The 22,343-nt window shown below is 43.7% G+C and overlaps 1 protein-coding gene across 3 annotated transcripts in view; it reads left to right on the plus strand.

The window, feature by feature from the left end:
* Nucleotides 1-22,343, plus strand: part of TIAM2 (TIAM Rac1 associated GEF 2) — a 187,601-nt gene that overhangs the window by 117,648 nt on the left and 47,610 nt on the right. For all 3 annotated transcript variants that reach the window (XM_064292543.1, XM_064292547.1, XM_064292541.1), the window contains one exon: nt 13,208-13,311. In XM_064292543.1, the coding sequence (XP_064148613.1) occupies nt 13,208-13,311 (104 nt within the window). The remainder of the gene's footprint in view (nt 1-13,207; nt 13,312-22,343) is intronic.

The following is a 22,343-nucleotide window of genomic DNA, read 5'->3' on the forward strand; positions in this document are numbered from 1 at the left end:
GCTGAAGATCCGATTTATCATTGACTGCACTTTTCATCAGGGTTCCTAGTAAGGGACAGTAGAGGCCTTTGGTCTTCCTTCTTTGGGTCTAACCCTACCACCTCTATCCCAGCCATGGCCTATCTAGAGAATGAGAATGTATGTATATCTAAATTCTCTTCATCCATCATTCTGAGAAGGCTTTTCCTCCACTAAGTTGCAGCCGGCACGTTGCTGCTGTTGCTGTTAGCTGCCATCATGTTAGCTCCCCACTTATGGAGACCTCATGTGCAATACAATGGCCGGTCCTGTACTACCCCCACGGTCGGCTACAGATTGGATCATGTGATCCATAGGGTTTTCATTGACTGATTTTTGCAAGTAGATCACTAGACCTTTCTTAGTCTGGAAACGCTACTGAAACCTGTTCAGGATCACAGCAACACGCAAGCCTCTGCTGACAGATGGGTGTTGGCTGTGCATGAGGTGACCAGGAATCGAACCCAGGTCTCCCACATGGAAGGTGAGAATTCTGCTGCTCAACCACCACTGCCTCCACGGTCAACATAGAGATGACCAAAGCCCATTGCTACGCTGATTACACCTGCCACGTTCACATTCCTCGTAAGTGGCGTTTCAAATTTTAAGGATGTTTATCCCAACATAATTGGATCAAATCATGGCATCCTGTTCTTAAGAAGCATTTACTTCTCTGTTAATCACCAGGGAGAGTCTTCATTGTCAAGAAGATCACAGATTATAATGTGACCTCAGGTTAAGTAGACTTGCAAGATTGATGATATTTATGTTTTTCTGGCCCTATATTCCTGTGATGGTAGAATTTACTTCTCTGCAACCTTAACAGTGATAGTCAAACTGTTGTCTTGGTTTTCCTTGACATGAAAATAATAACAATAAAAAATGTAGAGTCTTGGATATCTTTAGAAAAGTAGATTAATTATCTATATTAGAAGGACTTAGTATCAGTGGTGATCTCTGGAATGGCACAGCTTAGATCTTGACTAGCCGTTGAATGTGGTCAAACCACAGTGTTGTTTTTTCTGCCACTGTAAATAGTGTATCTAATTTTTTACCAACCATAATTAATCAAGTTTTATCTGACCTGCTATAGGGGAATTCTTTTCCTAGGAATTCAAATGGCTTTTTTTTCATTTCTGTTTCATGGACCGATGATGGAGTAATAGTTGCCTGGATGACAAAATGTGAAAAATGTTATGGATGAAAGATGCCACAAACCACTAACCACTGCATTTTAAAATAAAAGCATGAATAAAACTTGGGGTATTTATGAGTTAATTAAAAATATACATTGCTATGCAAAGTTCCCAGATTTAAACTTAGAGATTGAGAGATTATAAGCTTTCCTATACAGATAACTAAAAGGTCGGCAGTTTGAATCCACCAGGCGCTCCTTGGAAACTCTATGGGGCAGTTGTACTCTGTCCTATCAGGTTGCTATGAGTCGGAATCAACTTGACAGCAGTGGGTTTTTTATACACATAACTCAACGTTTAAGGTGCTCTGTGCACCAGGAGAAACTGTGCGTTGTGAGCACTAATGTAGAATTTTAAAATAGCTTGGAGAACTGAAAAAATATCTTAATTCTCTATTTACAAAATGCTGCATGCTTCAATTGGCAGCTTTAAATTGCCAAAATCTTGACCTTTTCGTTAAATCGCATTCATACTTTTTTTTTTTTTAAACAAAAGATATATATGGTACAGGAATTCAATTGGCTACGTCCTAAGTTACTTTTCAGATCTCAAATTCTTTGCTTCTTTATTAGCTGTTCATTTATGGAAGTGTATAGTAGAACTTCTGAGAAATTGAGAAGTTGAATAAATCGCATAGATTAAGAACATAATTCAGAGAAACCATTTTATCTGAACGTAAGTACATATAAAACTTTTTTATATCTTTTTTATTTTAAATGTCAAAAATGCACAACTCTAATAATGCTCCTTCCAAGAATCAGTCAGTGAAAACCCTGTGGATCATACAATCTAATCCACAACCCATCACGGGGATGGCATAGGACTGGACCTATGTGGAAAACTTATTAAACCATTTATAATTCACTTGTAACTTCTTTGACACTAGTTTTTAGATTTTTTTCAGAGTGTTCTTTTTAGAAGATTTTCTTTCTATAGTTTTCATCTCAGAGGGGGTTCCTAAGGATTAACGATTTAATCAAATACAACATTTTTTAGATTAGAATCCCAATTAATATATTATATTGTTTATTTGCAGGTGGTATTATTAATTGCTCTAGCGAGCACATTTCAGGAAACCCTGGTGGTGTAGCGGTTAAGTGCTACAGCTGCTAACCAAAAGGCAGGCAGTTTGAATCCTTCAGGAGCTCCTTGGAAACTCTCTGAGGGCAGGATGAGTCAGAATCGACTCGACAGCAATGGGTTTGGTTTTTTTGGGTCTCTCTGAGTCAGAATCGACTCGACAGCAATGGGTTTGGTTTTTTTGAGCACATTTCATCTATATTCAGAAAATGAAGCCAAAAAAAAAAAAAAATCCGTTGCTGTTGAGTTGATTCCAACTCATGGTGATGAGTAGAACTGTGTTCCACAGAGTTTTCAAAACTTGGAAAGCAGATCACCAGGCCTTTCTTCTGAGGTGCCTCTAAGTGGATTTGAACCACAAACCTTTGAGTTAGTGTGGAACGCTTAACCATTTATACCTTTGTCTTAGTTATCTAGTGCTGCTATAACAGAAATACCACAAGTGGATGGCTTTAACAAACAGAAATTTATTTTCTTACAGTTTAGGGGGCTAGAAGTCCGAATTCAGGGTGCCCACTCTAGGGGAAGACTTTCTGTTTCTGTCAACTCTGGAGGAAGGTCCTTGTCTCTTTTGACCTTCTTCTTCTGGGTAATCTTCCTATTTCTTGGCCTCCCTCTTCCCCCATCTCTGCTGTTCACTTGCTTGTTTAATCTTTTTTATATCTCAAAAGAGATTGATTTAAGACACATTCTACACTAGTCCTGACTCATTAACATAACAAAGAAAACCCATTCCCAAATGGGATTATAACCACAGGTATACCAAACCCACTGCTGTGGAGTAGATTCTGACTCATAGCGACCCTATAGGACAGAGTAGAACTGCACCAAGGAGTAGCTGGTGGATTCAAACTGCCATCCTTTTGGTTAGCAGCTGAGTTCTTAACCAGTGTGCCCCAAGGGCTCCAACCACAGATATGTCATTGTTAAGTGCCGTCGAACCGGTTCTGACTCATAGCGACCCTTCGTACCACACAATGAAACCCTGCCCAGTCCTGTGCCATGCTCCCTATCATTGTTATGGTTGAGCCCATTGTTGCAGCCACTGTGTCAGTCCATCTTGTTGAGTGTCTTCCTCTCTTTTGCCGACCCTCCACTTTACCAAGCATCTTGTCCCTCCCCAGGGACATCATGATCCTTCCTGACAACATTTCCGAAGTATCTAAGACCCAGTCTCGCTGTCCTTGCTTGTACTTCTTCCAAGACAGATTTGTTCATCCTCTTGGCAGCCCATGGTGTATTCAATGTTCTTCGCCAACACCACAATTCAAAGGCATCAATTCTTCTTTGCTCTTCCTTATTCATTGTCCAGCTTTCATGTGCATGTGATGTGATTGAAGATACCATGGCTTGGGTCAGGTGCACCTTAGTCCTTAAGATGACATCTTTACTTTTCAACACTTTAAAGAGGTCTTTTGTGGCAGATATACCCAATGCAACGTGTCTTTTTATTTCCTGACTGCTACTTCCATGGGTATTGATTGTGGATCCAAGTAAAATAAAATCCTTGACAACTTCAGTCTTTTCCCTGTTCATGACAATGTTGCTTATTGGTCCAGTTGTGAGGATTTTTGTTTTCTTTATGCTGAGATGTAATCCATACTGAAGGCTACGGTCTTTGATCTTCAGTAGTAAGTGCTTCAAGTCCTCTTCACTTTCAGCAAGCAAGGTTGTGTCATCTATGTAACGCAGGTTGTTGATGAGTCTTCCTCCAATCCTGATGCCCTGTTCTTCATATAGTCCAGCTTTTCCGATTATTTGCTCATCATACAGATTGAATAGACATGGTGAAAGAATACAACCCTGACACACACCTTTCGTGACTTTAAACCATACAGTATCTCCTTGTTTTGTCCAAACAATTGCCTCTTGATCTATGTACAGGCTCCTCAAGAGCACAATTAAGTGTCCTGGAATTCCCATTCTTCGCAATGTTATCCGTAATTTGTTATGATCCACACAGTTGAGTACCTTTGCCTAGTCAGTAAAACACAGGTAAACATCTTTCTGGTATTCTCTGCTTTCAGCTAGGATCCATCTGACATCAGCAATTATATCCCCAGTTCCACGTCCTCTTCTGAATCCAGCCTGAATTTCTTACAGTTCCCTGCCCTAAGCACAGATATAGAGGTTAGGATTTACAACACATATTTTTGGGGGATACAATTCAACCCATAACAAGCACCCAGGGGCTCCATTTGGGAAGTAAGGGAGCTACTATTCACTGCACACATGCTTTGGGCTGATGCTTTTTGGAGCATTTTATATCTTCTGATACCACTGACCCTCCTCCTCGAGGTAGAGCCCTGGGTCCTGGCCACAGGCTGAGGGAGAGATGCATCTCAGTGCAGGTAGTCCTGCCCACCTAGTGACATTGTGGAAGCTTACTGGTCCGTTTCTCATCACCATAATGATTTGGGGTCAGTGGCATTAGTGGTTGGGGACCTGGTTGTTCAAGTCAGTCCCACACATTGCAGAATTGCTCCACTGGACACTCACATAGGTGAAAAACATGTTTATAATTATCCCAGCCAAGACCTAGCTCCACTTTACAAATAAACACAATTTATGTTTTTCCTCACAGTTTTAAGGTACTTTAAATTTTCTAGCAAGGCAACAACCAGGCAAATCAAGGGAAATTTGGGCTTTGTTTTGTTCCAAACTTTGCAAGAATTTTTTTCCCTTTGGAAAGTGATGTCACTGATGGCAACATGCTGTATGGTATTTGGATCTCCAACAGGACACTCTTGCGGAGTCTGTGACGAAGCTGACATGTTCACAGTGACTGGGTAGTGCCAGTATCAGACAACTTCACCCTGGCTCCTGGAGTCGTTGTACCCAAGCATTTACATACTGAAATGCGTGTGGTTGTATTACACATTACTAAACCAAACCGAATCCGTTACGGTCAAGTCAATTCCCACTCGTGGCAACCCCCAGTGTGCAGAGTTGAACTGCTCCATAAGGTTTTCAGTGGCTGGGACTTTTCAGAAGCGTATCACCGGGCCTGTCTCCTGAGGCATCTTTGGGCAAATTTGAACCACCAATCTTTCAGTTAGTAGCTGAATGTATAACCAATTGAGCTGCTCCTTACTATACATTGCTTCCCTTTTTTTTTTTTTTTCTTATTGTTAGGGCATTATATTACTTTTCATGAAATTATGTGTGGACATAGATTCTGTTAAATATGAATTTATCTCAGGATAGTAAAACTATATATTTTAAAAAAACGGGGGATTTATGTCTGATAGTGTTAGGAATCAATACAGTACAATGTAGGCTTCGAAGCATGAAAAGCATAGTTGATAAATAATTTCCATTCTCATCATCCCTCCTTCCAGTCTCCTTCAAATGAGTCTTCCACCTGCAGATTGCTGCAGAGAGTTTTCTGGTGCTATGACTACCATCGCTAATTTGTTAAAATAAATAAATAAAATTCTCTTCTTATACCTAACGGGGAAAACAAATATTCTCCTGTCATTTTGTATTTCTAGTTTTTTGGCCACAGAGATTAATATCATTTTTTATTTTAATTAGATTTCTCTTACAGTTGCATTTTCTGAGAACTCGGATGTTTTAGTAGCTTGGATCTTAAATCACTTTTTTTCTAAAAACCGGTTGCTTGTCCTCAGGGGCTCACTGATGGCACCTCCTCTTCCTGTCCCCCCACGCCCCTCACACACTTACACCCAGAAGCTGTCTGGTGTCTCTAAGGGCTTCCAGCAGCCACCTGACTGGGTGCCTGGAGACTGGAAGAATGTCATTACCTATTCTCTTGCTACTTGCTAGAGTAAGAAGGAAGGAGCCATCAAGATTGGGATTATGGATGGCATCCACTAGACCAGCCACACACTGTAGCTGCTCTCTGCTGCAGAGAGCCAGACTTACTTAGGGGTCCCTGGTAATGTGCTCGGCTGTGAACTGAAAGGTTGGAGATTCAGGTCCACCCGGAGGTGCCTTGGAAGAAAGACCTGGTGATTGACTTCCGAAAAATCAGCCACTGAAAACCCGATGGAGCACAGGTCTACTGTGACACACATGGGGTTGCCATGAGTCAGAACTGATGGGATGGCAGCTGGTTTACTGGTTTGGGTAGTAGGGACACTACCACATGTGCTGCACTCTCTCCCGGGCTTCCCGGTGCCACCACTTCTAGCCGCTACCCCCTCGCACATACCAGAGTCAGAACCTGGAGATACTGGTGCTTTGTATGCTTCCTGGGAAATAAACGGCAGAAGCCTCCTGCATGTTAACTGTGCTTGATAAGATTTGGAAGCGATGTAAATGTAAACTTTGAATTCAGATTACGGGCTGTGTGGGTGAGGCATCCTTAACTTGGGCATTTCCTGGCATTTCTATTTTTACGTTTGTACTCAGGATGTTATTTTCACACAGGTTTTGCCCTTTAATTGTTAAGGATTTGGGGTTGCCAGCTCCTTGGCTGACAGTGGCATTCATGGGCCATATACTGACACTCAGTTCAGGAAGAAACTGAATTGCTGGTTGTCTTATACCTAAAGCTTCACGTTTTCCCCCTTGTCTGTAAGGAGCTCTCCAGAGTCTGCAGGGGAGTCGGGAGGCAGCCATCTTCCTGGTAGCCTGCCTGGCATATCCTCGCTCTCCAAAATATATTTATTAGGTGGTCAAAGGAGAAAAGGAGCCAAGCCTGGGCTCAGCTCAGGCACCTGACATAGCACCTGGTGCCAGTGGGTGCACAGCACTTTGCACCCATTTTTTTTTTTTTAAATGGGGGAGTAAATAAACTGAACGAGCAGGTCAGATGGAGGATCAAGGCCATGGCTTGGGACTTTGTAGCCCTGTTCACTCAATCTGCTACGTAGAAGCCCCTGTTGGCCACGCTGAATGTGAAGTTTTTCAAATCGCTAGCCCTCACCCCATGTTGTTAATTTCCCCAAGGAATAAGGGGAAAAAGACAAAAGGGTATTAACCAGATATAACTGGCTCCCCGACTTGACTTTATAGTGGTGTTATTTCCCACTGTATACAGTCGCGTTGGCCAAAGACCTCTGGAGCATGTCTGAATATCTGGACTGCAGGGTGGGGGTGCGTGGTGGGCGGGAGCCCATGCTTGTTGTGTGGTGAGGACCCAGAGCCCTGAGAACATCCACCATGTATGCTTCCAGGTGAGGATGTGCTGCGAGGTGGAATCATTATTTACTCCCTCAGCAGCTGGAGCTCAGGACGGGGGCCAAGTGAGGGGGCTGTCCATAGGCCCTTCACACCCAGAACAGGATGTCCGCTCAGGGCCTGTTTAAACTGCATTGTATACCAGCACTAGCATTTTACCAGCCTACTCTTCTTTTTTGTTTTTAAAACTCAGTCTGCTATCCTCCCAGAATGCCTGTGTTCTCATCTCTCCTCTGGAAGGAACACTAAGGACACACGCTGTTTTCCTGGGATCCAGGTCCTGGTGGAAGTTGAGACTCGTGGAGTTGAGCTGGCACGTATGGGCGCTGTGAGCTCGACTGTCCCTGTGCTATGTCTGTCCTCGGGACATTGTTGGTGCTGGGAGGCCTCAGCATTGCCAGTGGTGTTGGAAACAGAGATAGTCAGCAGAGGGATTCTTTGTCCGGCTACCATGCTGCCTGTGTGACCTTGGGGGATGGGACAGATTGAGATCCAGGGACTGTCCAGAGCTGTCCTATCTGTGTCCCCTGGGCCAGGCTCACTGGGAGGTGGTTCTGTGGTCCCTCCTGCCCAAGCTGGTATGTTGCGGAGGATCCAAGCCACACCCAAAGGCTGCTTGACATTCAGGGGTGTTGGGGGTAATATGGGAGCCTTAGTGATTCTGAGCTGAGCCTTGTACCCTGGGGGGCATGTACCCTGGGTGGAGCTTGTATACTGGATGGGGCTTTACCCTGGGTGGGGTATGTACCCTGGGTGGAGCGTATACCCTGGGCAGGGCTTGTACCTTGGGCTGGGCATATACCCTGGGTGGGGTTTGTTCCCTGGGTGAAGCCTTTACCCTGGGTGGGTCTTGTACCCTGGGCAGGGCTTGTACACTGGATGTGGCTTTACCCTGGGCAGGGTAGAGTTTGACAACTAGTTACTAGTTGCCCACGTTTCAACTTCAACTCATGGTGACCCCATGTGTGTCAGTAGAACTGCGCTCCATAGGGTTTTCAGTGGCTTGATTTTGTGAAACTAGATTGCCAGGTCTTTCTTCTGAGGTACTTCTGGGTAGAATTGAACCTCCAACCTTTCGTTTAGCAGCTGAGCTCGTTAGCCGTTTGCATCAGTTTGAATCAACTTGACAGCACCTGGGTTTGACACAAAAGTATTGAATATTCTGTTACCAGGCAAATATCACACCTTTTCCCTGCTTTCTCAGTTGGTGAGTGAGGGCCTCCTTTGAAATGAGGCAAAATGTGGTGTGGGGATTTCAGCATCCAAGCTCCTAAGCTTCGTGAACATATGGAGCAGAGGACTCAGGATTCACTTGGCACCCCTTTGCCGTCACCATCTGTTTCCCAGCATTCATATGGTACCTCCAGGGGCCAGGCTTCCTATGCCCTTGCCATTCTGAGTTCTTCATTGGGCTCCAGGGCTTATTCATCTTTGTGTCCCTGGTGTTGGTACATACCTGGAGCACAGCAGGTGGTGTCGACATCGTCATCATGAATGAATGCATGTGTCATGTTTCCTGTAGTTGGCATAGCTCTTTGAAAATACCAAAGCTCTTTATTTACAAAGTGAAGGCAGCAATATTACAAATTTGATTCTGTTACCTAGGTAGTGTAGGTTTACATGGTTTGGCTTCTGGGATGTATGGCTCTTCCCTGATTTTCTTATTCTTCTCTGACTGCTACTTCTCTTTGAAGAGGAAAGTATCTCCTTTGAGGGGGCCGTGGTGGTTCAGTGGTAGAATTCTTGCTTCCGTGTAGGAGACCCAGGTTCAATTCCCAGCCAATGCACTTCAAGTGCAGCCACCACCTGTCACTGGAGGTGTGCGTGTTGCTGTGATGCTGAACAGGTTTCGGTGAAGCTTCCTGACTAAGGTGGACTAGGAAGAAAGGCCGGGTGATCTGCTTCCAAAAATGAGCCAATGAAAACCCTATAGGTCACAATAGTCTGATCTGCAGCTGGCCACAGGGACGGCACAGGACCAGGCAGCATTTTGTTCTGTTGTGAATGGTGTTGGGCTAACGTGATGACAGCTGACAACAATGACAACACTGCCTTTGAGGACCTGTCTTTCACCGCATGTCTTCTGTGTTGGCGTCTCCAGGGCTCTCCCTCGTTCTCTTCATGGTGCACTTTGCACATGCTCCCTGGTGGTGCCGTCCCTCCCCGGGGCTTCCCTGCCAGATATATTCTGATACCTCCCAAATCCACTTTAGGAAGACTTTCCCTGGGCTGTAGACCAACCTACCTGCCCACTGAACATCTCTGATGTGGTGGCCCACATGTATCTCAAACTCAGTATTGCCAAAGCCAGGCTTGTTATTCCCACGCCCACCTTTCTGCATTCGCCATCTACCCAGCCACCTAGAACCGAAAAAACTGGCGTCTTCCTGATGCCTCTCTGCTGTATCTCTTCATATTTAATGGGTGACAGAGAAGAGCCCCACTGAGCCCGCCTCCTTAACCTCTCTGCATCATGTTTTGTTTCTTCCAGTTGATATTACGTCGCTCCAAGCTCACGGTGACCTTGTGTTTGTCAGAGTAGAACCGTGTTCCACAGCGTTTTCGGTGGCTGAGTTTTTAGAAGCAGGTCACCAGGTCACCAGCACTTTCCTCAGAGGTGCCCCTGGCTAGACTCAAACCTCCAGCCTTTTGGTTAGCAGCCAGACACGTTGAACCTTTGTACCTCCCAGGGACTGCTATCACTCACCTTTTTGCTGGGAGCCCTGGTGGTGCAGTGGTTAAGAGCTTGGCTGCTAACCAAAAGGTTGGCAGTTCGAATCCACCAGCTGCTGCTTGTAAACCCTATGGGGCAGTTCTACTCTGTCCTGCAGGGCTGCTGCAAGTTGGAATCGAATCCTGTGTTAGTTGGGCTCCTTAGACCTCATACCTGCAGGATTCTTACAACTTTTGGGCCTGTTTTTCTGCCAAGGTCTTGCCCTCCAAGAATACATCCCTAACAGAACATCTTTTCTTCCCCGCCCCTCTCTGCTGCTGCTGCCACACTAAACAGGGTCCGCCATCCTGCTGGCCTCTTTCATACCAGCTGGCCTGTCCTCAGGGTACTTCCCATTCTTGGCCTCCCCCTCCCCACCACCCACTCTGCCTTGTCACCTAGTAAAGAGCCCTTAGATTGAAAGACTTCGCTCCAGTGTCTCCTTTTCTTGGAGTCTTTTATGGCCCGAGGGAGAATTTACTGCTTCCTTCTTTCCCCACTCAGCCCTGCGCGAACATATCATGTCATCTGTGATGCTTGGTTGTACTCGTCTGCTTGCCTCCCAGCCACCCATCACCTCTTTCCAGGTGAGAAGCTCACCTGGAGAGCAGCGACTGTATCTTATTCATCTTCATATCCCCAGCATCTAATGTGGCGCTCGGGCGATAGCCAGATGTGTTTGCGCTGAATGCATTGGGAATCAGGGCTGTTTTTCCTTCAGGAATCATTCCGAGGTTGGCCTCTCTTAACCCATGCTGCACACATCAGACTGGGGGACCTGAAATGGGGTGATGAGAGTGGATCACTTTCTGGCTTTAGGTCTGATCTTATTTCTCATGCAGTCAGCCTGCTGGTAAGTGGACTGCCCCTTGGTACAGCCTGGGAAAAGGCTAGCCCAAGTTTGCCCACCTGACTTGCTACCTGCAGGTGGCCCAGCTGCAGCTCATGCTTTTGTGATCAGTGCTGCTTTCCTCAGGCTGACGATTTTGCCAGGTGACAACATTGCAGTGTGACTTGTATTGCCTGGCCCTTTTCTGCAAGGAATTGGGGTGTTGGAAGAGAAAAGAGGAAGAAGAAATTGGAGCTGCAGAATTCTGTAGATCATGAGGAGTTTTCTTTAGGTCTCCTCTTGTCTTAGAAGCAGGTGCCTACGTGTTGTTGTTGTTAGGTGCCGTCAAGTCGGTTTTGACTCATAACCTATGTAGCAATCAATGATACCAGCACGATCGGGTGACAGCATTCTTATCCATGAGTTCCGTCAACTTCCTAAGACTCCCATAGCTTCTAGAAGTCACCTAGAGATCATTTTCCTTGCTTCTTCTATCATGCTGGACAGCTTCGTCATTGGCAATTCTATCCATGCCTTTTTGGCCTAAGTAACTCAGATAGTACAAGATCAGTGAGATCTAGTTTGGCTAACTGGGATCAGAAACCATTTGGTATCACCTTAGTTGAGGAGACAGTTCTACCAAACACAAGAATGAGGATATAAAGCTAAGCTGTAGTTTGATAGAGGCTGGTATCTCCGGCTCTCCTGAATTTGTTAATTTGGGAACTGTTAGAGACTATCATTGAGGGTGGCGTGTGTGTATAGGTGTAGGCTGGAAAACCGCAGGCTTTACTGACCTTTAATATTATTTCTTACCCTTTACTCTGGAAGTTAAAAAGGGTGGGCCGTTCCTTTTGGAACTTTAAATTTAGGATGAAATTGTGGTGGATGCCAAAGGAATTATGTTTATAAATGAGCAAGCTGTGGATTGTAATAAGAGTCTATGATATTACCTCATTGGTTTTCTAAGATGTCCCTGGCGGCTGTGCCCTCACGTAGCCAAAATCAGGAAAGTACCAACAATGTTCAACTGCTGTTTGATTTCTTGGTCCAAGTAAATGATTTACCATCAGGGCTTAGTGAAGTATAGTTACACATCAGTGGGAAAGTGACAAGAGATTTAAGTCATTGTTTTGACTGCGCTACTTTGACCAAAACAGTAGATGTTGCTTCTTTAATTGGCAAGAGCCCAGTCCTCTTTCAGACCAAATATGTGCATGTTGTTATTTCACTGTCACTGTTGTTAGCTGTTGTCAAGTCGGCTACGACTCATGGTGACCCCAGGTACAACAGAACAAAATGTGCCCACTCCTGCACTGTCGTCATAATTGTTGGTATACTCAAGTCCACTGCTTTGGCCGCTGTGTATTTTGAGTGCTTTCCAACCTGGGAGGCTTAACTTCCAGCACTATGTTGGACAATGTTCTATTGTGATCCATAGGGTTTTCACTGGCTAATTTTTGGAAGTAGATCACCAGGCCTTTCGTCCTAGTCTGTTTAGTTGGTAAGCTCCACTGAAAGCTGTCTGCCTTGGATTAACCTGCTAGTATTTGAAATACTGGTGTCATAGCTTCCAGCACCATATTGTTATTATTGTTGGTTGCTGTCGAGTCAAATTTCGACTCATGGTGACCCCACGTGTGCAGAGTAGAACTGTACCCTAAAAGGTTTTCAAGACTGTGACCTTTTGAAACAGATCGACAGGCCTGCCTTCCAAGGAATCTGCAAGTGGGCTTGAACAGCCAACCTTTCAGCTAGTTGTCAAGCACTTAACCATTTGTACCTCCCAAGGGACTCCTCCAGCATCATGGCAACATGCAAGCCACTATCGTACATGTGACAAGCTGACAGATGGGTGACGGTCAGTGCCACTAAAGACTGATGTATACCACCTTCTAGCATGTTAGTTGTAGTTGAAGGTCCCTGGGTGGTGCAAACCTCTCTTCGCAACTAACCTGAAGGTTGACAGTTTGAATCCACCCAGCAGCACTGTGGAAAAGAGGCTGTTTCCATAAAGATTACAGCTAAAACAACCTTACAGAGCAATTCTACTGTGTAATGCAGGAAGTCGCCACGAGTTGGAATTGACTTGATGGCAACAGGTTGTAAGGTTGTTAGTATCTGTCCCCCTGCCTTTTCTTTGTGTGAACCTTTAAACCTGTCACCACTGTTGTCTGCAAATGACCAAACTCATTTAGTATGTATTTGTCATTTCTCGTGCAGATTTCAGCAATGTCCCTGACATCACGACTGGTCTGAAAAGGAGTCAGACGGATGGCACCCTGGACCAGGTTTCCCACAGGGAGAAAATGGAGCAGACGTTCAGGGTGAGTTGCTGTCCCAGGCAGCGGGCCAGCAGGCAGGTGTGCATTGCCACCTGCCCCTGAGGTGAAGAAAAGAAGAGGGAGGTAGCCTATTCCTGTGTCCAGCAGTCAATGCAAACTTTTTTTCCTAAATAAAGTAGTTTACTCTTTTATTTATATTTTTGAAGTGAGGTCCTAAGAGGAGCCACACCCCAGACCCGATCCATGATATCTTTGTGCCACCAAAGAGAAATGCAAACACTGCCGTTCTTATGTCACATGGCTTTGCTCTAGCTACTTTGACCAAGAAACGTTAAGTTCAGGTGTTCTTTAAGCCACGTTCGATTACTGTTTTGTTCCTTTCCTACATTGCTAACTGCTCAGGGTCAGTCCTCCTTTCAGAAATGGTCTGATTGACACCATCTATTTTCACGCACACCCTAGTATGACCTGATTTTGAAATGATCTCTGTCTTATATTTCTTGCTCTGCTCTTGAATACAAAATAAGGATGGAGAAAATATAAGCTATAACAGGTATTTAAATAAAACTTAAAAAAAAAAAATATAGCAGGACCACACCCACTTGGTTTTAGATGTATATCACCAAGGGCCAATCCCTTGGTGACCTGCCATGTGGCGTACCTTTGGTGACAGTGACACTCTGACATGATGGGTCAGGTTAGAATCTGCTAGATTCTAAGTGGTTGCAGGAGGGTGTTGGCACCGACTCCTCCACTCCCCTCCCTTTCCCTTTCTCACTCCTTTAACACCTTGATTTTCCCCCATCTAAAAGCAAAAAACAGTTGCCCTTGAGTCAGTTCCAACTCCTGGCAACCCCATGTGTGTCAGTAGAACTGTGCTCCGTAGAGCTTCATATGGCTGATTTTTCAGAGGTAGATCACCAGGCCTTGCTTCTAAGGTCCCTCTGGGTGGGCTCGAACCACCAACCCTTCTGTTAGCAGTCAGGCATTTTAACCGTTTGCACTACCCAGGGACTCCTAAAAAACAGTTGCCATCAAGTTGATTCCGATTCATGGAGACCTACCTCCTCCAAATTCCCTCTTCCCTCCCATCTCCAATGCCTCACACAAACATGCTCAACTGCCTCCACTGGTCTGGGAGTGCCCCCAGGTTGCAGGTGCTTTTACTACACTGAAATCCTTCAGCATTCTTAGTATTCTGTTTCATTTCTGGTAGGTAAATTTTTTTTTTTTACCTACTCTTTTTAAATTGTGCTTTAAGTGAAAGTTTACAGATCTAGTCAGTCTCTCATACAAAAACTTATACACATCTTGCTGTGTTCTCCTAGCTGCTCTCCCCTCAATAAGACAATGCATTCTGCCTCTCCACCCTATATTCCCCATGTCTATTCAACCAGCTCCTGTCCCCCTCTGGCTTCTCATCTTACTTCCAGACAGGAGCTGCCCACCTAGTCTCGTGTGTCTACTTCAGCCAAGAAGCTCACTCCTCACCAGTATCATTTCCTGTCTTACAGTCCAGTCCAATTCCTGTCTGAAGAGCTGGCTTTGAGAATGGTTCCTGTCTTGGTCTAAACAGAGGGTCTGGGGACCGTGACCTCTGGGGTCCCTCCAGTCTCATTCAGACCCTTAAGTCTGGTCCTCTTTATGAGAATTTGAGATCTGCATCCCACTGTTTTCCTGCTCCATCAGGAATTCCCTGTTGTGTTCCCTGTCAGGGCAGTCATCAGTGGTAGCCGGGCACCATCTAGTTCTTCCAGTCTCAGGCTGATGTAGTCTCTGGTTTATGTGCCTTTTCTGTCTCTTGGGGTCATCTTTACCTCATGTCTTTGATGTTCTTCATATTCCTTTGCTCCAGGTGAGTTGTGACCAATTGATGCATCTTAGATGGCCGCTGGTTAGCATTGAAGATCTCAGACACCACTCACCAAAGTGGGATGCAGAACGTTTTCTTAATACACTTTCTTATACCAGTTGACCTATGTCCCCTGAAACCATGGTCCCCAGAGCCCTGTCCCTGCTACTCTGTCCTTTGAAGTACTCCGTTGTATTCAGGAAACTTCTTTGCTTTTGGTTTAGTCCAATTGTGCTGACCTCTCCTGTATTGTGTGCTGTCTTTCCCTTCACCTAAAATAGTTCCTGTCTACTATCTAATTAGTGAATACCCCTCTCCCTCCCTCCCACCCTCATAACCATCAAAGAACATTTTCTTCTGTGTTATAAACTTTTTCTTGAGTTCTTATAATAGTGGGCTATACAATATTTGTCCTTTTGCGACTGACTAATTTCACTCAGCATAATGCCTTCCAGATTCCTCCGTGATATGAGATGTTTCATGGATTCATCGTTGTTCTTAATTGTTGTGTAGTATTCCATTGTGTGAATATACCATAATTTATTTATCCATTCATCCATTGATGGGCACCTTGGTTGCTTCCATCTTTTTGCTATTGTAAACAGTGCTACAATAAACATGGGTGTGCATATATCTGTTTGTGTAAAGGCTCTTATTTCTCTAGGATATATGCCAAGGAGTGGGATTGCTGGATGGTATGGTAGTTCTATTTCTAGCTTTTCAAGGAAGTGCCAAATCAATTTCCAAAGTGGTTGTACCATTTTACGTTTGCACCAGCAGTGTGTAAGTGTTCCAGTCTCACCACAACCTCTCCAACATTTATTATTTTGTATTTTTTGGATTAATGCCAGCCTTGCTGGAGTGAGATGGTATATCTTTATAGTTTTGATTTGCATTTCTCTAATGGCTAATGATCGTGTCTCTATACGTATCTGTTAGCCACCAGAATGTCTTCTTTGGTGAAGTGCCTGTTCATATCCTTTGCCCATTTTTTAATTGGGTTATTTGTCTTTTTGTTTTTGAGTTTTTGCAGTATCCTGTAGATTTTAGAGATCAGATGCTGATCGGAATTGTCATAGCCAAAAACTTTTTACCAGTCTGTAGGTAATCTTTTTACTCTTTTGGTGAAGTTTTTGGATGAGCATTAAGTGTTTGATTTTTAGGAGCTCCCAGTTATCTAGCTTCTCTTCTGGTGTTTGTGCATAGTTAGTAATGTTTTGCGTACTGTTTATGCCATATGTAAGGGCTCCTAGCATTGTCCCTATTTTTTCTTCCATGGTCTTTATCATTTTAGATTTTATATTTAGGTCTTAGTTTTTGTGCATAGTGTGAGGTGTAGGTCTTGTTTCATTTTTTTGCAGATGGATACCCAGTTATGCCAGCACCATTTGTTAAAAAGACTGTCTTTTCCCATTTAACTGACTTTGGGCCTTTGTCAAATATCAGCTGCTCATACGTGGATGGATTTATGTCTGGATTCTCAGTTCTGGTCCATAGGTCTACGTATCTGTTGTTGTACCAGTATCTGGTAGGTAATTTACTTTAGGAGACCCAATATTGTAGCTAATATTTTTCAATTTCTCTTTTTAAAAAATATTTTATTGTGTTTTCTGTGAAAGTTTACACAGCAGATTATGTTCCCATTCAACAACTTCTGCACAAATTGTTCAGTGATGCTGGTTGTATTCTTCACAACATGTGAACATTCTCATTATTTCTGTTCTGTATGTTCTATTTCTAGTTATCTGGTTTCCTTGCCCTCATACTGTTTTATCTCTTTCTCTTTTTTTCTAAAGTAATTGTTGATCTTTTGGTCTCATATACATGTTTTTTTTTTAAGGAGCATAGTACTCACAGGTGATATCCTTTATTTTGTGAGCCAATCTGTCAGTTTGTTCAAGGTGAAATTCGAATACTTGCTAGTGGAAGCTGGGCACCATCTAGTTCTTCTGGTCTCAGGGTAGATGAGGCTGTGGTTCATGTAGACAGTCTTGTAGACTAGTTTCTTCGCTGGGTCTTGGTTGTCCATCTATCTCTTTTATTCCATGTGAGTAGAGACCAGTAGTTGTATCAGTAGCATAGTGGCTTAAGAGTTCAGCTGCTAACCAAAAGGTCCAGGGTTTGAGTCCACCAGCTGCTCCTTGGAAACACCATGGGGCAGTTCTACTCTGCCTATAGGGTTGCTGTGAGTCAGAATCGATTCGATGGCAGTGGGGCAATGGGTTTAGTCATCAATTTCCTTTTGAAGCAATGGATCCTAGAATATCAAATAGATGTGTTTTGATTGCTTTGTCTTAAGGTTTTTTTAAAAGGCAAGTACTTCTGAAACAGTAGTGACACTGGGCCCTGTCTTTAAGGTAAGTGTGCCTGTGGGGTATCAGCACAGTGTGGCAGCTGGTGGGAAACCACTTAACGCCATTAGGGGAATGACTTCCTCTCTGTTAGAATCTGCTTGAGTTGCGCATTAAAGTTCTTAAGAAGGAAATGTAATTTTTTTTCCAAATTTTATTTTAGCTTATGATTCAATAAAATGAATATGCAAAAACCCACAGTGTTAAAGCCATTTCCAACTCTACTATTTAAAAAAAAAATTTTTTTTTTTTTTTTTAAGTGTAGAGAATTGATAAAATGGACACTGGGGCATCAAACAGAAACCTGGAAGCGGAATGAAATTTGCAATTCAGCTCGAAATTGGGGCTATCTGAGCTTTAGTTTTCTTGTTAAAATGGTTAAAGGAGAAAGAAAAAAAAAAGCACAGAAGGAAGAAAAGGATTGAAAGAGAGTATTAGCACATTAAGGCACCCTGTTGGTTCAATGGTTAAGGGCTCAGCTACTAACCAAAAGGTTGGTGGTTTGAACCCACCAGGTGCTCCGCAGGAGAAAGACCCGGCACTCTGCTTCTGTAAAGATTATGGCCTAGAAAACCCTATGGGGCAGTTCTACTCTGTCCTATAAGATTGCTATGAGTCCGAATTGACTCAAAGGCACACAGCAACATTTCTTAGAGTCCCCGAGTGGTGTGAGTGATTGACACGCTTAACTGCTGACTGAAAGGTTGGAGGTTCGAGTCCAGCCAGAGGCACTCAGAAGAATGTCCTGGTGATCTACTTCCAAAAAATCAGCCATTGAAAACCCGATGGAGCACAGTTCTGCTTTGTAACATATGCTGTTGCCATGAGTCGGTATCAACTCGATGACGACTGTTTTTTTTTTTTTAAACATTTGCTGGCAAGTGCTTCTGAAGTCTAAAGTGATTGTCCTTACCTTTTCAGATATAAAGATTATCTATCTACATATAATTGATTTCAGTACATTTCAAGAAATCCTAGGGAATGCCTAGCACTCACTCAGTTTGCATATTCCTTAGAGAAGAATTGGTGACCACCACAGGTAATAACTGAGATGGTTATTAAAACCCGTTGCCGTCGAGTTGATTCCAACTCATAGCGACCGTATAGGACAGAGTAGAACTGCCTGCATAGGGTTTCCAAGGAGCTCCTGGTGGATTTGAGCTGCCAACATTTTACCTAGTGGCCATAGCACTTAACCACTACGCTACCATGATGGTTATTAGCGAAGAAAAAATGAAAGTTGAGAATTTAAGGAATTATTTTTAATTTTTCCTTTATGTATCAGTTTTTCTTATTTTTAACTTCCAGAAGCATTAAAAAAAAAAAATTTTTTTTTTTTTTTCCATTGAGTTGATTCCGACTCTTAACAACCCTAGAGGACAAAGTAGAACTGCACATCTTTCTCCTGCAGGGTAGCTGTTGTGTTTGAACCACTAACCTTTAGGTTAGCAGCTGAACGCTTACTCACTGTGCCACCAGAGTTCCTCCAGAAGCATTAGGTTATATCTAAAAGCAATATGTTTTTCTTTAATACACTATTTTCTGGAACAGCTATCGATATACCAAAAAAATTGAGTAGAAAGTACAGAAAGTTCCTGTATGGCCCCCTCCCTGCACACCGTTTCCCCTCTATTAACGTCTTGCATGTGTGCAGTATTATCTGTTACAACGGATGAGCCAATCTGACCTGGTGCTGTAATGGTGGCACACAGTATTATCTACCTGTCAAAGCCCACAGAGCTGTACAACACAGGGATCCCTAATATAAACCATGTGCTTTACTTAATACGTTTCTGTTTTTAAAATGTGGATTTGGGAGTTTTGTGATACATGCCCAGGTGTGTGCTGGGCCAGATCTTTCCAGATCACCTTAATGAGTGATCTCAGTGATGCCCCTGAAGGTGGCCACGCTTCAGGAGATGAGCTGCCCTGTGTGCGGGCTTCCCCCCAGCCCAGTTTGCTCTCTCAGGCATCATCAACTTCTCTTCAAGTTAGAGCCTGGCTGAACCTGGGCTGTTTGGCGTATTTTACAAACATGTATTCTAGACTTTAGGATAAGGAATAATTTCCCTTGAAAATTAAATGCAGCCTGGCTTGATGAAGCACAGCTGTAACCAGGGTTTCTGACAGCCCCACAATTTCTGCAAATGGTTCATAATTGAATGCCTTCTTTCTCTTCAAAGGTGCCTATTACTGTCACAGCTCTTTGTGTGACCCTGTCAGCCTCTCCTGTGTGGGGGACTTTCTCCCCCCCAGTATTGTTAGCAATTAGTGTGTGCATGGTAATAGTTTGGAGTTTAAAAGAATAAACGGTTTCTCTGTGGGTGAGGGGCTTGAGCGAGCTTTGGGCTTGCTCTGAGAACTTGAGGTATGATAAGCAGTCACCACAGAAGGGCAGCTTGCGTTTGGCTCCAGCTCTTCCAGCTAGCTCTGAAGAGGTGGCACTTTGTGGTTCTGTCGTCTCCCTTTGTGGTGTGTGCCATCACCTGGAGCCTTTCCAGAGAAAGCTCACAGCATGGGGTAGCAACACAGAGGAAGGGGGAGCCTTCCCGGGTCACAGGTGCTGCTCTGGAGAAAAGAGATTGGTGGCGCTAGGACATCCTTGTGAATGCAACTTGGAAGAACAGTTTGGGATTATTTCATTGCGTGGGGATGAGAGGGAGAGAGAACGTGTGCTTTACTCATTTCCCAGCGGACGACAGTGGATGTGATCGATTTCCCCTGAGGGAGCAGGTGTCTGAACTTCTCCTTTGTATGTACGGCTTGTAAGTGAACAAGGGCTGTGACTGTCATGGATCTCGATGCTGAATGCCAGATGCTTGCGTGGTCTTACTTTCTCTTTATTGCTCTTACTCTGAAAATGTATAAAGACTGTTATGCTGATGAAAAGATATGCCTTTCTTTCCAGAAGGAATTCTGACAGCAATCTTTAAATACTCTTTACAGCTGAGAAGAAGAAAACTTCTTTGGGGTACCAGTTGTAATGTGGCATTGTCAACTTTTCCTGCCTCATTCCACAGACATCCAGGTTTTTCAGTTGATCTCTAGAATGGTTTTGCTCATCTGAAATATTAAGGTCTCAGAAAGGTCTAGAGCCATTTCAGGTATTTACTCTGTAAAATACGTTGGGAAGGACAGAGAAATCATTTTATGCTTTTCAAAATTTGCTTGGGGCATAGCACGTACCTTGTATCGGACTTCAGGCTGTAAAAGAAAAAAACACAGAAATAAAACCTGGTTTCTGCAAGGTAAGCCGAGCTTTTACATTAGTTATTCCTGATTTAATAATTTTTTACTTTTTAGAAGAATTTTATGTAATCCTCTAATGTAGATTTGGCAGTGATTATTTTTGCCATTTGTAGGCGGCACATTGCTGGAACAGAGCGCCTTGGGAATCTGGAGACACACAGCCTGACAACCGTGTGTTGTGTTCTTTGCGGTTTCATCATGCTTAAGCTCTATTTTGTCTGCTTATTTGTTCAAGGTAGAAAAAGGGACGTGCCCTAATGGTTAGGTTTGAGTACACAGCATGAACATAACTTGCATTTAATATTTAATTCCAGCTCGCCCACTTAGCCTAACCTTTTGAATTTTTCACATGAATTGCTCTTAGGAGCTTGCCTATCTAAGAAGCTAAAAGAAAAGACACAAGATTATTGGACTACCTGTTATGTTCTCCAGCACGCTTAGATTATACATCTGTCTTACCCTTCTTTGAGTTTCCTGCATTATTTCAAGATCTTTGGGGTGGTAAAATATTTTTGTGAAAAACGTGAAACTATAATTTATTAATAGTACATGGCTGGTGTTCAACAGATTAATGTGATCATTTTCTTTTTTTTTTAATTAAACATAACTAAAAAAAAAAGCTCTAAATGCAGGTTTAGCTTATCTGACATAATTCCTTTTTGAGTGAGGGGAGAGAGAGCCTCCTCAAAGCAAACCTTTTGTCCCTGAGGAATGATTTGGGTTCAGACTTTCTCCATTAGTGGGGCACAGGGATTTAATTCCTGGATGCCTTTTCTTGCAGGTATTGGCATAATGGAAAGAATGCTAGACCTGGAGGTAGGAAACCACAATTTGTGTCCTGGCTCCACCAAACTTTACCACTGTGTCACCTGGGGCAGGTCACTTATCCTTTCTAAACCTGGGTGTCTCCATCTATAAATTAAAGTAACAACACCCACCCTGTGTTGCTGCAAGGACCAAACCACATGGGATTATGTATGAGGGGCAGCACACGTGGGAGACAGATTACTAGGCTAAAAGTACCCCTTCATTTCATGTCTTGTATCTATGCCTGCTGCCTCTTGAACTCTGGGAGTCGATGTGAGAGATAGGGAATTGTGTAAATATATAAGGACCTTAATACAACTTTATTGAAGTTAAGATGTGTGTGTGACTTAAACAGCTCAGCTGCATACTCAGTCTTCTTGAAGTTGGTGTCAGTGGTCAGATCCCACTGGGCTGTCCCGTGAGATGGAAAAGTGCTGGAAACCAAGGGTGTCCGGAACTGGTCCTCCTGGGCCTTTACCATTTGCTTGAAGACAAAGTCTGCCCACCCTTTTTTCTTCTGTGTACTGCTATGAATTGAAGAGCTTTGCCAAAGCGTTTGTTGAAAATAAAATAAAAATAGTATAGGTGAGATCAGCCTTTCTCCTTAGCAGAAGTGGGCTGTGGATATTGAGGTGCTGGGCACTTGTCCGATGGGGGTCTTGTAGGCTTGTCCCTTTGGACAGAGAGGTGTCACTTCAGGGCACAGAGGCAGCAAGGACACAGAAGCAGAAGAAGGGAGTTGGGCTGAGGTTTTGCATCCCATGCTCAGATGTGATGTAACTTTGTCCTTCCTGTGACAGGGACTTGGTGGCAAA

The sequence above is a fragment of the Loxodonta africana genome, chromosome 1, assembly GCF_030014295.1.
Source record: "Loxodonta africana isolate mLoxAfr1 chromosome 1, mLoxAfr1.hap2, whole genome shotgun sequence".
Lineage (NCBI taxonomy): Eukaryota > Metazoa > Chordata > Mammalia > Proboscidea > Elephantidae > Loxodonta > Loxodonta africana.